We start from the raw sequence: 14,274 nt of genomic DNA on the forward strand, positions 1-14,274 counted from the left end.
TTAAAAAAAAAAAAAAAGTGTGAGGGCCTGAGCTTAACCCTAGAGTGTGTTTCCAGACTCAGTAAGGCCGAGGCAGAAGGACCCCCGGGCTCACTTGCCAGCCAGTCTGGCTTACTTGGCAAAATCCTGGCTAGACACCACATCACCAATAAATACATAAGTGAATGAATGGGGCTGGTGAGATGGCTTAGCGGGTAAGAGCACTGACTGCTCTTCTGAAGGTCCTGAGTTCAAATCCCAGCAACCACATGGTGGTTCACAACCATCTGTAATGAGATCTGATGCCTTCTTCTGGTGTATCTAAAGACAGCTACAGTGTACTTACATATAATAATAAATAAATCTTAAAAAAATGAATGTATGAATGAATCAGAAAGTAAACAGCTCTAGTCTGCATACTCAAGTGCACAAAGAAGCTAGGCAAGAAAGTTCCTCCATCTAAAGATGAGCACTTGCCTCAAAATGGATCAGATTTAGGGCTGGAGAGATGGCTCAGCACTTAAGAGCATTCACTGGCTGCTCTTTCAGAAAACCCAAATTTGGTTCAATTTCCAGCACCCACATGGCAGCTCACAAGTGTCTGTTAACTCCAATTCTAGGGGATCCGACACCCTCACACATGACATGCATGCAGACATCACATCAGTGCCTATTAAAAAATGAGCTTAGAAAAACAATGGATCAAAGACTTAGAATTGTCAACTTTTAGGAAAACTTCAGGACTCTTAGGGCTAGCTACAATTCGTAGGATTTGACACAGAAGTACAACCTATGAAAGGAAAAATGAGTAACTTGAGTTAATGAACATTTTATGCTCTATAAAAAGCCCAGTTAAGGGCTGGAGAGATGGCTCAGCGGTTAAGAGTGCCGACTGCTCTTCCAAAGGTCCTGAGTTCAAATCCCAGCAACCACATGGTGGCTCACAACCATCCGTAATGAAATCTGATACTGTCTTCTGGAGTGTCTGAAGACAGCTACAGTGTACTTACATATAATAAATAAATAAATAAAAATAAAAATCGATAAAATCCTTGAGGAGAAAGAATTAATAAAAAAAAAAGCCCAAGCCGGGTGTGGTGGCGCACGCCTTTAATCCCAGCACTCGGGAGGCAGAGGCAGGCGGATTTCTGAGTTCAAGGCCAGCCTGGTCTACAAAGTGAGTTCCAGGACAGCCAGGGCAACACAGAGAAACCCTGTTTCGAAAAACCAGGAAAAAAAAAAAAAAAGCCCAGTTAAGAGGGCTAAAATATTGATTGGGAGAAGATATTTGCAAATTGCATACCCAACAAAGGACTAAGACCTAGAATCTTTTAAAATGATCAAACCTAGGCTGGAAGCATAGCTCAGCAGCAGAGCACTTACAGAGCATGTGTAGGATCCTGGGTTCCACCTCAGCACTGCAAACAGCCACAAACACTACCATAAAAGAAGATAGACAGGTGGCAAATGCTCTAAATTTTATCATAGACAAACGATGCCCAGAAGATACCAGCAACTCAAGTCCCCATCACAAGCAAAAGAACTACTGCAACAGAGGCTGAGGACTGGGCAACTGAGAACACCTGCTGTTCTTCCAGAGGACGAGTTCCGTTCTCACCACCCACATCAACTCCAGGGAATGAATTTGAAGCCTCCATTCTCCACAGGTACCTTCACTCATGTGCACATACCCACGCGAAGACACACACCTACACAAAATTGAACTAGCTACATCAATCTAGAAAATGTATTTCCAGTTTCCATCCCATGTCCCGTTCCTAGAGGAAGATAGTAGCAATGGAACACTGACAGCTATCGGTGGTGAATATGGGCCAGGTGTTCTATGAACCCTGTGGTGACAGGCATATCTTCCAGCTGACTTCTGACTGCCAACACTAGGGTGACTCTGCTAGGGTTCCACCACTGACAAAGCCACCCCAGTATTAGCTGGAGATCTCCATTAGCTCAAAAGAAAAGCCAGTGGCCCATGTGGTGAGCAGCACAAATTTTTATTTCCTCATACACAAGACTTCCCCAACTGGGTTGTCAGCGCTACCAAACGACCTCAACTTAAGACACGTTGTGGCCAGCTGCTCCTGCCTGTAAGAGTTCCCGCAGCTTTTCTGCTCCTCCCTCTCCTCTGTGGTAACCGAGTCTGTCAGGACAATAGAAGTGCAAAGCCACACAGAGGACTCCGACTGGAGCTTTGGGAGGAATGTACCAAGTAGGGGAAGAACCCCCTTTATTGCAAGACTCCCCTTTGGGCGAGCCTCATCCATGGGAGACTCCTGCAGAGGGTAGAAGGTAGACTGCAGGGGATCCAGGGCTCCACCTAATGGGCAGTCCCCGGGTTGGCTGTAGTAGTCATGAGAGCCTGACTATAGATCTCGTGGCATCAGCCAAGTGGACTTTACTCTTGTCCCAGAACTAGGGCCTTCCAAATGCCTTCACAGCACCTGTCCCCTTCACAGATACTCTCTAGTGGCATGGGGGGGGGGGGGAACCTCTCAGGACAGTATCACAACTCTGCTATACACTCCAAGTACATTTCCCGGGAAGCTCGAGTGTCCAGGACCCTACCCATTTAAGTCTCAGGTTTTCTGTCTCTCAAGTCAGCCCTGCTCTGCTGTGCCACAGCACACAGGCATTATGGGGGAGCTGGGGAAGGAGAGTCCACTCGGTAGAATCCTGGAGAGCTAGGGAAGAGGATATGTATGTGTGTGCAAAATAAGGGAGAGAGGAGATAGATACAGAGCCTGGGAAGATAGCTGGCTTCCACCAAACCAAAGGATTTATTAGGCCCCGTTCCTTGGAGATGCTGAGCACCCCCTACTCTGACCACGTCCTACAGACAGTTGATCTCTCTGATGTAGGATGACAACTCTGGCCTGCCCAGCACTCACTGCTGGGTTCCTGAGCAGTCAGGTCTTTGGGAGCAGTCTGAACTGATGGGTAAGGTCATTTGGCTAGCTCCTCAGCCATTGCTTTTCGCATCTTGTCCTTGAGGTAGGCGCTCTTCTGCCATTCAGACTTCAGATCCAGCCATTCATAATATGGGACCTGGAAGAGGGTAGTAGAGACAGGTCACATGGACTATGGAGTCTTTTCCTGCTTTTACACGGCCAGTGGCCCTTCCCACTCTGTCAGTGTTGCTGACCGACAGCTTTAAACACCCAGTCCTTGGCCTCAAAATCTCCAGAAGAGTGCAGAGTGTGAGGCTATGCACACAGAAAGGTCCTCTGGCTCTGGCAGGGACAAAGAGGTCGCAAAACAGACAGGTCCCAGCAAGGCTACTCAAGAAAAGCTGATAGAAACTTTATGTAGCCCTCAAAGCTATGAACTTTCTCTCTGTAGGAAACTAAGATCACTTGCTGTGATCTGAGCACTGAGGTATCCCTGTGCTGCAGCTCCACAGTCACACAGCAGCAGTCAGTTACCGGTCTGAGCCCTAGTTCCAAAGGCAGAGCAAGAGGTCCCACGGCTGGGCAGCACTTCTGGTGTAATGTACGCACAGGAGGCAAGCCAAGCTTGTGTGTGTGGAGTGGTGTGGGGCAGGGGCTCCAGAGCTGGGTATCTAACCTATGTGCGTCTAGGGGATTCTCCCTCTGCAGTGTCCAGATGCTCAACAGGTACTCACGTCTACTACCAGGAAGCCTGCAGCCAGCACATGTCGCCGGGCCAGGACAAAACGGCCCAGCAAGTCCTTGCTCCTGCTGTTGAAGTTGGGGAACTCCCAGCGCAGGAAAGCGATCCTAGCAGGAGAAAAGGGCACTTATAAAGTACGTCCCCAGGCCAAGACCGAGCACTTAAGAGGCTTCAACAACAGCAACCACGCTGGACCCCTTCCCAGGCCATGCCCAGGGACCCCTGGCCACACACCTTTTAGCTCCTGGGGGCAATGGCTGGTTCCCCACTGGCTGGGCAAGGTGAGGAGCAACGAAGTTTCTTAGGGGCAGGAAGTGGCCGTCGGCATCCAGGAGCACCTCTGCATCTGCAGGGAGGGTATAGGGTGAGACGCTGTAGGTGATGCCTCAGAGACCCCGCAGTAAGTAATCTGGGTTGTTGCTTGCTATACCATGCAGGGTTACAAAGGGCCCGGTAAGACTTAGACCCTGGGGGCTGGAGAGATGGCTCAGTGGTTAAGAGCACTGACTGCTCTTCCAGAGGTCCTGAATTCAATTCCCAGCAACCACATGGTGGCTCACAACCATCTGTAATGGGATCCAATGCCCTCTTCTGGTGTGTCTGACAATGTACTCACATACATGAAAAAAATAAGATCTAAAAAAAAAAAAAAAAAAAAAAAAAAAAAAAAAAAAAAAAAAAAAAAAAAAAAAAAGGAAGAGGACTCAGACTTTCCCAATAGACGGGGAACCCTTACCCAGCACCCAGCCATACTGTGTGGCCACCTCCAGGCTGCCCTTGTCAGTGTTCCCCAGCAGTGCCTTCAGTGTCTCCTGCAGCTCCTTCTGTAGGGGTGTCATTTTTTTATTAGAGGGTGAGGAGATGGGGGCTACAGCTGAGGCTGGCAGGAAAGGGCCTTTATATTCAGGGTGCTCCAGCAGGGCGGTGGTGTTGATGTGGACCAATTTCTGGAAGGTACTCTGGTCCTTTGGAGACTTGCTCTCTGGGAGGGAGAGAAAAAAGGTAGGCTGATGTACAGCAGCAGATGCAGAACAGGGACCACAGGAGATACAGCAATAGCTTCCACCCAGCCATAGGCTGGTGTTCCCAAGTTAAGATCGTAGGCCCACTGCAGAGAGTGGTGGGAAAAGTCTGGAGGTTGTGCTGTGTGTGCTTTTTGTGCTCTGGCCTTCTCCTGTCTCTGCTCCCGCTTCTTTCCTGGCGGGCAGAACAGAGAGCCTCCATGTTACAGTAGAGTGCAGGGACAAGCCTCACCTAGAAAGCGCACGTGGAGTCCAGGATGGAGAACTGTGTGCAGCTCTGTCTCGTGCACGTGCTGCAGCACACACAGTGCCCACACCAGGTCCACCTGCAGGGCTGGCTCCAGGCTCCCCAGCGCGGAGTCCAGCTTCTCATGCACCTGCAAGGAGCACAGGGAAGAAAGCAGGCTCCTAGGAACGTCTGCAACCCCCCCTGTGGTCCTGACCTGTCATACTCCTTGTGCCTGAGTCCAGGATCCTGGTGTTATTTAGCTACTTTACTCACACCCTGTCGAGTAGCAGAGACCCAAGGTCTCAAAGCCCTTGTGATACTCCCCAGTGAGGAAGTAAGAATATTTGATCAGGCCATCTAGATGGTGATGTAGCTGTTGCCCCTGGCTGGTTGCTCTCAGAATCATACCAGGCAATGCCCCAGTAGTTTACCCATTCTCCCATGTCAAATGTTGTGCCCTCCCCAACCCTCTACTCCTAGACAGTGGCCTGAGCCAGAAGTCAGTGTGTCAGGAGTGGTATTTCGGTGCTCATACCATGCTGAAGAACTGATCCTCTTCTTGTTCAGGATGAAAGTTCAGTCGGGCAAAGGCAAGAAGAACACTGCACACATGGGACAGGGAGACATCCTGCACTCTGCTGAGGAGGTGCTATGACATTACACAGACAAAGTCAGGGCCTGGCGGGCATTTCTCCCCTCTCCAGAGCTCTAACTGTTCAACCAGCAGCAGCTTCAGGTATCCAACTCCCTGATAGTGGCTGTAGAAGCCGTCTCACAGCTACAGGGACACGCGCACCCAGGCATTGTGCTTGCATACAATACTACTCGGAGTGGTCAGTAGCTGGGAGTACAAAGCTGCCCCCCCCCCCACGTGTACAGCCATGGCTGCCCCCAAGATAAATGGAATCAGGACACCACTCAGGAACAAAACAGGCAACTGCTAAATGTTTCCCCTCACCATTAGACATGACCTTCCAAATCAAAGTAAGAGAAATCTGTATTTACGACCCACAAACGAGTATTTTCAGCTTGGCTTTGGCTTCATAATTAAGCAGCAGTTCCCCACAGAGGCCTCTACAGATAGCCCTGCGGTTCTAACTCACCTGAGTAAAGGCTTCAAACAAAGGCAGGTTGAGCCACTTGAGGAAGGCAAAGGACTTGGCGCAGCGGGCCACCTCTCCAGGCGTCATGCTGGGAATGAAGGGCAGGAGGTCAGCAGCCAGGCGCTGGGACACTTGGGTTTGGTGGAAACTGAGCTTCCCTGGGGGAAGGAGCAGACACCAGCGATCACCTATTGGGGAGGTCAATGTCCCACACCCACCGTTCCACCCCACCTCAGACTTCACATCTAGGGGCTTGATGTCTGTGACTCCATTTATCCCTGAACCTAGCATGGGGAACAGAGCTCAGGAGTCACAGAGTTTCTATGGCAGCCTTCTGGGCCAGTGCTTGCCATCATTAGGAGAGGCACTGAATTTGACACAGCTGCAAGTGTCTCTGGCCAGGGCTCTCTCTTCTTACCATAGGCGTAGGCCAGGTCCAGGAGCATGCCTTTTGTCATCGGGAAGGGCTTCTGTACCAGGTGGTAGGAGATGGCCCGCAGCAAGGGCACCGACCGCCGGCTCTGTGCTGCCAGCGTCACTAGCACCTTCCGCAGCTCATCAGGGCCAAACTGCTCCACCAGCTCCAGGCACTGTCAACCACAGCCGCGCAGGGATCAGCTGAGATGGTTGGGATGAGCTGGGGGCAGGGGTCCCATCCAGTGCAGCCCCTGTGAGACAGCAACTGGGCCTGAGCTGACTCAACACAGGCCTGGCTGCATAGAATCAGCCTTCTTGCCTGCCCAAGGGACTCCTGGGCCCAGAGTGCAATGTCTGCAACCAAACTTATCCCTAGGTCCCAGTGCTGGGGACATAGGGCCCATGAGCAGCAGAGCTTGCTGTGGCAGCCATTTGGGCCAGCTCCCATCATGAGAGGATAGGAACTGAATTTGACTTGACTGCAGGGATAGCAACATGGAAGCAGCAGTGGACAGAGCCATCTCTGTTCTAGCTAGTAGCCGAGCTGTGCACGGGATGGCTCAGGTCTAAGCAGAACTCCTGTGTTAACTTCAGAAGTTGCCCACCAACCCACTGCTTATGCTGATGCTGGACTGACACGGCCAGAGCCCTTTCCCATGTGATGCCTGAGACGGAACAGAAGCTCCAATCTCGTTTCCCTCTCCCCAGAAGACTGCCACCCACGGGTGAGGCCCACAGTTCCAGGAGGTCTGCTCTCAGCCCCATACCTTGTCTTCTAGGTGGTTCATGAGTGACTCTGAGAGGTGCCCTGCCATTGTCATCAAGGTCACCAGTGTACGGCTGTCGCTGATCTCTGTCCAGCGCCTCTCCAGGTGCATTAGCAGCTCGGCCAGCAGTTCCTTCGAGTGTTGCTCCTTCATGAAGGAGGCACAGGACTCAGCCAGGAAGACCAAGTGCTTGTACTTGAGCCTCCGCAGACGCCAGCGCACTTCCTGCTCCACTGACTGCAGCTCCTTGGAGATCTGAGGAAGCACTAGTGTGTACAGGCTCCGCAGCAGCTTCACAAGGGTCCCATGCCAGACAGAAGTTATCTGCACGAAAGAGGACAAGCCAATACAAAGCCAGTTCCAAATGTGGTTAACACAACTGCTCCCACCCTAGCCTCACGGGATCTGTTTACTGAGCATGCTCCTGCAGCCCCAAAGAATTTAGTGCTTCACCAAAGGTGGCCGGGGTAGTTTGCCATTGCAAGAAAGAGTTCCAAGTGTTAAGAGAGTCCTTAATGCAGATTCAATCTGATGTGGCCGGCAAAGCCACGTGGTGCATTCATGAGCTGCAAGCTCAACAGATAAAAACACAAGTCAGAGAATGTGAGCCTCGCCTCCAACAGCACCAGCTTTCTGGCCAGTTCTGTGATAGACTTACTTCTTTTGCTTACAATGACACATTTTTAGGTATTGGAGAAAAGAAAGAAAACAAAGACAAATAAACCTACAGTTTTTCTTCAGAAAAATTATTTCGAGCCAGTAAGGCTCCAACCCTTCTACCATTCTTCAACAAGTTCCTGGTGATGGGGCGTTGTCCCTAAGTCTCAGAACAGTCCTGAGTCTAGATCCTGTTCCAATGCCACTCTCTTCTGAAGACACTGATTCTTCTGTGCATGGAGTGACTCAGGTCTGAGGAGCTATGGGGAAAGGCCACTTTGACTGAGAGCCCAGCATCACAAAGGGTAAATGGTGTGATGAGAGTGACTGTCATTACTTGTGCAATGTCACTCCACCTCTCATAGCCTCTGAAAGGGAAATGGAAAGCCCAGTGGAAGAAGGTAAGCTGGGCCTGGAGAAGCAGCTGTCTAAAGGGCTGAGGAGACAGGGCAAGCACTACAGTCATCCCAGTCCCTGGCAGGACTGGGTGGCTGCAGCTTCACATCCTTAGACAAGTCCACCTTATGTCTGCACACACAGTGGGATTAGCGTAGATCTCAAAGAACGCTGGTGCCTCTCCGACTCTGCGTATCTAGGCACAGAGGCTTTAGAGGTGCAGTCTTCATACCTGGACAGCAGCAAACCCCACCATCATTTTGCACCATAAAGACCTGGTTTAAGACCTCAGAGATAATTTAGAAGGCAACCGTGCTTGCTAAGCCCAGTGAATGGAGAAAAATGACTTCTATAAGGTGTACTCCAACTTCTGCATGCATTCCATACGAACACAGGCAAAACAAGTTAACTATTTAAAACCACAAAAACCCTGTCTCTACTGTTATTGTCTTATAACTCTGTAGAACAATGTTTAGTCTTCTATTTTAAGACTTTTGGGCTGGTGAGATGGCACAGCAGTTAAGAGCACTGACTGCTCTGAAGGTCCTGCGTTCAAATACCAGCAACCACATGGTGGCTCACAACCATCTGTAATGAGATCTGATGCCCTCTTCTGGGGTGTCTGAAGACAGCTACAGTGTACTCATATATAACAATAAATCAATCTTTGGGCCAGAGTGAGTGGGGCTGGAGCAAGCAGAGGTCCTGAGTTCAAATCCCAGTAAGCATATGATGGTTCACAATTATCTGTACAGCTACAGTGTACTTACATACATAAAATAAATAATTCTTAAAAAAAAAAACAAACTTTTAAGTTCTCTATCGGTACTCTATAAAACAAAACCCAACAACAAAAAAACCAACAACTCAGAACTCAAACCTCATAGACTAGGAGTTTATTAAGTTTATTTTATGGGCTGTACAGTGGTGGTGCACGTCTTTAATCCTAGCACTTGGGAGGCAGAGGCGGAGGCAAAGGCAGGTGGATTTCTGAGTTCGAGGCCAGCCTGGTCTACAAAGTGAGTTCCAGGACAGCCAGGGCTATACAGAGAAACCCTGTCTCGGAAAAAACAAAACAAAACAAAAGTTTATTTTATGAACTATTTACTCAGAAGAGACAAGTGAGTCTGACCTAACGCTGTATAATCTATGTAACAAGCTTAAGAAGAAAGAGTTCTTTCTATACCATCTATCCTGTTAAAAATAGCCACATCTTACAGTGACTTAAAACCTACAACATTTAGCCCAACCTTTATCACACGGAACTAGGAAGTGAGGGTCAGTCTGGCCAGTGCAGGTTTGTACTTCCCCTTAGCTGATGGAACCCAGGGAAGAGCTGTGTGAAAGAGTCTTTCCTCACACTGGACACAAGGTGGCTGTTGTTGAGTAGGGCTAGGCCTTATCTCATCCTCACGTTCATTCTTCGAAGGTCTGAATGTGGCAAGAATGTAGTCCTAGGTCTAGGGACCCTCCGTTAACCATCTCTTCTGACTTCAAGGATGGTGTCAATGGGCAACCAGATATTGAGAGATTGGTAGGAATCTAAGCCAAGGCCCTGCTGTTGAGAAGGAAGTACCAAGGGAACTGGGAAGAACCAGGCTCATCTCCTCTACTCCTGAGAGCAGGCCAGCGTTGGGCTGCTTGTCTTTGAATTACCTAACAGGCTCCTGAGAAGATAAACAGAAAGCACAGCAGTGTTCTTTGAAAACTAGAGTAAGAAATGTCCAGGGAATGCCTGGGGGGCGGTACATACTTATAATCTCAACATGCAGAAGGCAGAGGCAGGTGGATTTCTTTGAGTTTGAGGCCAGCTCGGTCTACACAGACACAGAGACGGGGGTGGGGGGAGGTAGATATCTATGGAGGACAGCCAGGGTTTCACAGAGAAACCCTATCTTGAAAAACTAACCCCCTACCCCCAACCCAAATGCCCAAAGCTCTGTCTACAGTCATTACTAGTGGCTACCCCGCCCCGCACATCCCCCATGTACACGGTAACTGCTCACCTGACTGTCAACTAGCTTGACAAGTCGCTGAAAGCGAGCATCCTCTGCAAGCAAGGCCTTTTCCTTTGGCTTCTCAGACAGCAGGTAGGACAGGCGGATGAGGATGAGGGCCGCGTGATTGTGGTGCAGGCTGTGGTCAGCACCCAGCAGCTCCAGCAGCTGCTCTGGTCTGGAGGCTTTCTCAATGAGGAAGTCCACCTCTTGGTGCTCTGGGTACGGAGTAAACACCTGCTCTTTCCCCAACAGCTCCGTCAAGGAGCCTGAGGAGGGGGAACTGACAGAGGACGTCAAAGTCTTGCAGGACACTCCAGCAAGTCTCAGTCGGCCAACTGGGGCAACAGTAGGAACTAGGCGGGTAGCCTCTCGAAGCAGGCAGGTACACCGCTTCATCAGGCGAACGGCCATGATGCAGGGAAGAGGGAGGGAGGGAGGGAAGACTCCTAGTAGGTGACTCCAAAGTCCTGAAAAGAAAAGGGAGTATTACTGGACCTTAGAAGGACACCACGACCCCGGCGGGAAGATACAGCGATTCTAAACAACTGCCCTCAATCATTTCTGTTTCAACACCCATTACGTATGAAACAGTACTTTCTGAAGCCTAAGTCCTGGGAGCTTCTGCTTCAGGATAGAGTGGTCAGATATCACAGCTCGGCATCCGGCCCCGGACGCACCAGGCCTGGTTGTACTTTCAAACTCTCCAGGTCCTCCTCAATGCTTCCTTGATGCAAATCTGGGCATGTTTCTAATTTCAAAGGTATCCAGGATCAAAAAATTATTGGCTTAAATATTCTAAGTCAGAACGATTCTTCCAGATAACCAAAATTCAGTCCCTAGCACCCTCAATTGAGGGACTCACAACTGCCTGTAACTCCAGCTCCAGGGACTTGACTGTCTCCCGGCCTCTGTGTGCCTGCATGTGTACCCATGTTCACTTATAGACATACAAATAAAGAAAGAAACAAAAGACTACAATTACTTTATGTAGCTAAGGATGACCTTGAACTTCTATTCCTCTTGTGGCCACCTCCCAAGTGCTAACATTATAGATAGCCAATCACTCCTGGTTTATGCAGTGCCGAAGATCAAATCTATGCCTTTATGTGAGCTAGACAAGCAGTTCCAACTGAGTCACACCCCAGAACCCTTAAAGCAAAACTCACAAACTGAATCGATCACCGCAAACAAGCCGTAATACCACCCAGAGTCACCACCTTGCCAATCTTAACCCAATCCCTACAATACAGGCTCTGTTCCAACTACACTCCACACTTTTATCCCACAATGCAAAACTGGCTACTGCGTTCTCTGCCAATCACAGGGCATGGCAAAACCCTGCCTTTTTCTAAGTTCTGCAAAATGTTACCTTTTTCGAGAACATTCTACATAACCACATGACGTTTCTTTGGGCAAGTCTGCCAGTCTTGTTCCCTAAGATGAGATAGAACCAAATGAGACAAGTTACTGGACTTTGCTTCAACTAAAGGAGAAAACACCTCATTTTTTTCTGCTTCCGGGAATCGGGTATATAGCTAGCTTAATTTTATTGTTAAGCAGCTGTAAAAAGATTAGCTTAATTATACTTACAGGGAAATAAAATATGGTTCAGAAGGGGGACATCTGCCCAAACCCAATATCCATCACTTACTGAACCCGACAGTAAAGAAGCGCTGGCGAGCTGGGCGTGGTGGTGCACGCCTTTAATCCCAGCACTTGGAGGCAGAGGCAGGCGGATTTCTGAGTTCGAGGCCAGCCTGGTCTACAGAGTGAGTTCCAGGACAGTCAGGACTAAACCAAAACCAAAAAAAACAAAAGGAAGCGCTGGGAAACTATCGATTTTCAAGACCTGCGACTAAGTAAATATCGACCCTGAAACCTAAAATGCAGAAACACGAAAAGTGACTGGCAGGGGACGCCAAGGGTCACTGCGGGCAGCGGAGCTTCCCGGGATAGGCCTCGTGTCTACCTCGGGCCGAGGAGCGCGTGCGCAATCGCAGACCGGAACCGAATTTGCAACCGGCCAGCGCCCTTGGGGCACGGTGTCGAGAGTCCCTTTCCTGGCTTCCCCCCACAACAGCCCCGCCGGTCCTTACTAACTGCTGCCCTTCCCAGCCACGCTTCCCGTCTCGGATACCCACGTTCAGAAGCCCAGTCTCTCCAGGACGCCAGACTGCTGCGGCGATCACCCTCACTGACCTCCATCAGCCTACCGCCTCCACGCGGCCCGGCGCGCTCACCGACGTCACTGGCGCGCCGCCGGAAGCTAGGTGGCCCAGTGCTCCGGGACGGAGGCCACGCCCTCCGCCCTTTCCGCAGTCGCCATCTTTGCTGCGCTCAGGCTTCCGGTATTGGGAAGTGTAGTGAGATCCTGGTCGTGGGAAACGTAGACGGGAAGGAGAGGGTGAATTCTGCACGGCAGGGCACGTCGGGCCAGAGTCTCCTGCTTGTGCGGAGTTTGGGTAGCGACTCTGATGTCAGCCCGTTCTGCCCCACTCCCTTGGGCCTTTCACAGGTCCTGTAAGGAGAGGCGTGAGTGACTTTGGGGTTCGGGGCGGGAATGCATTGCCAGGTGTCGGGTAATTACAGAGAAGCGAGTTGTAGCTCCATCTGAAGGTCTTTTTGGAAATGCAAGCAGTTTGTCTAGATTAAACAAGTAAAGGACATAACCGTATACAACGGCACACCGATAAATTCCTGTAATCTCAGTAATGGAGGCAGGAGGCCGAGGGCTAGCCTGTGCTACTGTCGAGGTCCTCCATCAAGAAGCAGAACAGCCGGGCATGGTGGCACACACCTTAAAACCCCAGTCAGGAGACAGGAAAAAGGATCTTTGAGGTCGTGGCTAGCTTGGTCTACATACCGAGTTTAGGACAGCCGGGACGACCTAGAGAAGACCCTGTCTTAGCGCACAGCAGGACTGAGAAGACAGCTTTGCCCCAAAGAAAACAAACTACAAAATGCGGGGTAGGATGGTCGGGAGGTGAGTTTTCCCAGTACAGACTGGATCTCTGGGACAAAGGTGTACGTGCGCATGAGGAGATCACAGGAAAACGTGGAGAGATTTGTTTCTTCCAGTCATGTGGGATCTGGGAATTGAACTCACAGTCAAGTGCCCCCTAAACTAACTGTCTGTTTTTCTAGACAGCGTTTCTCCATGTAGCCTTGGCTGTTTTGGAACTCGCTATGTAGATCCGGCTGGTCTTGAACTCACAGAGATCCCCCTCCTTCTGCCTCTGGAGTGCAGGACAAAAGACACGGGCCACCCCCCCACTCCCCCCAGGTTCCCACTAAGTTATCTTGCTGGCCCTAATTTTGTAGAAAGGAAAATTTAACTTAAAATTTTCCTTGAAAAATCTTTTATGTTTGTAAGAGTATTACTTCTCTTCTTTGTGGCTAAAATCAAGCATAAACGCTGGTTCTTGTTAATAAAAGATTGCTGAATTACCCAGGGAAGCTCCTCTTGCTTTAGCCTTACAGTAGCTAGGACTATATTGTCACACTAGGTTTACCTTAGTGGTTCTTGTTTAAGAGTCTCATGCTGAATTCAAAATTTAGCTCAAATAGGTCAGAGATAATATAGATATAAAACTCCTTAGGGGGAACACATTTTTACTATCTTGGATTAAACAGTAGTTTCTTAGTAGGATACCAAAAGCAAAAATGACAAAAAGGAAAAACAAAACAAAGATAAAATGGACCAGAAAGGAAAGGGTTGCAGTGGTAGACATACAACCACAGCCAGCTGAGAACATTTACAATTCTTAGTGCTGGGGCTGGAGTCATGAAATAAAAGGCTCAGTGGCTAAGAGCTGGCTATTCCAGAGCACCCTGGTTGGATTCCCCAGTACCCACATAGTGGCTCACAGCTCTATAACTTCAGTCCTCGGGGATCTGATGACCTCTTACGGCTTCTGTTGGCCCTGCAAGGTGGTGTACGCATATACCCATACACACAAAATAATAAAATTAAGTACTTCACGTTTTTATCAATAACCAACTCCTAATTTAAATTGTCAGAGAGTTGATGCTTTCTGTTCTTTCAGAGCCTGGCCTGAC

At 49.6% G+C, this 14,274-nt stretch overlaps 1 protein-coding gene and 2 non-coding genes across 7 annotated transcripts; all 3 read right to left on the reverse strand.

Moving 5' to 3' along the window:
• Positions 1–1,969: 1,969 nt before the first annotated feature.
• Tbrg4 (transforming growth factor beta regulator 4) lies at positions 1,970–12,459 on the reverse strand. 5 transcript variants are annotated; one of them, XM_021177186.2, is made up of 12 exons: positions 12,415–12,457; positions 11,585–11,649; positions 10,222–10,682; positions 7,163–7,486; positions 6,397–6,568; positions 5,979–6,136; positions 5,411–5,524; positions 4,879–5,023; positions 4,361–4,606; positions 3,859–3,970; positions 3,617–3,731; positions 1,970–3,039 (listed from the first exon to the last, which is right to left on the reverse strand). In XM_021177186.2, the coding sequence occupies exons 3-12, from the start codon at positions 10,624–10,626 to the stop codon at positions 2,938–2,940; spliced, it is 1,893 nt and encodes a 630-aa protein (XP_021032845.1). In that variant the 5' UTR covers positions 10,627–10,682; positions 11,585–11,649; positions 12,415–12,457; the 3' UTR covers positions 1,970–2,937. The 5 variants fall into 5 exon arrangements, with proteins under 5 accessions (XP_021032845.1, XP_029339694.1, XP_021032846.1 ...); XM_029483834.1 differs by having other exon boundaries at positions 6,397–6,646; positions 12,357–12,442; XM_021177187.2 differs by lacking the exon at positions 12,415–12,457 and adding an exon at positions 11,867–11,965.
• Positions 6,233–6,365, reverse strand: LOC115032655. The gene has a single exon (XR_003838288.1). It is a non-coding gene; the product is annotated as a small nucleolar RNA SNORA5 (small nucleolar RNA).
• Positions 6,744–6,879, reverse strand: LOC115032656. Its single transcript, XR_003838289.1, has one exon. It is a non-coding gene; the product is annotated as a small nucleolar RNA SNORA5 (small nucleolar RNA).
• Positions 12,460–14,274: the final 1,815 nt, after the last annotated feature.

The sequence above is a fragment of the Mus caroli genome, chromosome 11 (genome assembly GCF_900094665.2).
Source record: "Mus caroli chromosome 11, CAROLI_EIJ_v1.1, whole genome shotgun sequence".
Classification (NCBI taxonomy): domain Eukaryota; kingdom Metazoa; phylum Chordata; class Mammalia; order Rodentia; family Muridae; genus Mus; species Mus caroli.

Bases quoted from the DNA above. Each gene is read 5' to 3' on its own strand.
- Tbrg4 (XM_021177184.2), bottom strand. From the start codon at position 12,420: ATGGAGGTCAGTGAGGGTGATCGCCGCAGCAGTCTGGCGTCCTGGAGA. The intron at 7,487-10,221 runs GTGAGCAGTTAC...TCTTTCGTGCAG, and splicing joins TCAAGCTAGTTGACAGTCAG to ATAACTTCTGTCTGGCATGG. The intron at 3,040-3,616 runs GTGAGTACCTGT...ACCCTCTTCCAG, and splicing joins CAGGCTTCCTGGTAGTAGAC to GTCCCATATTATGAATGGCT.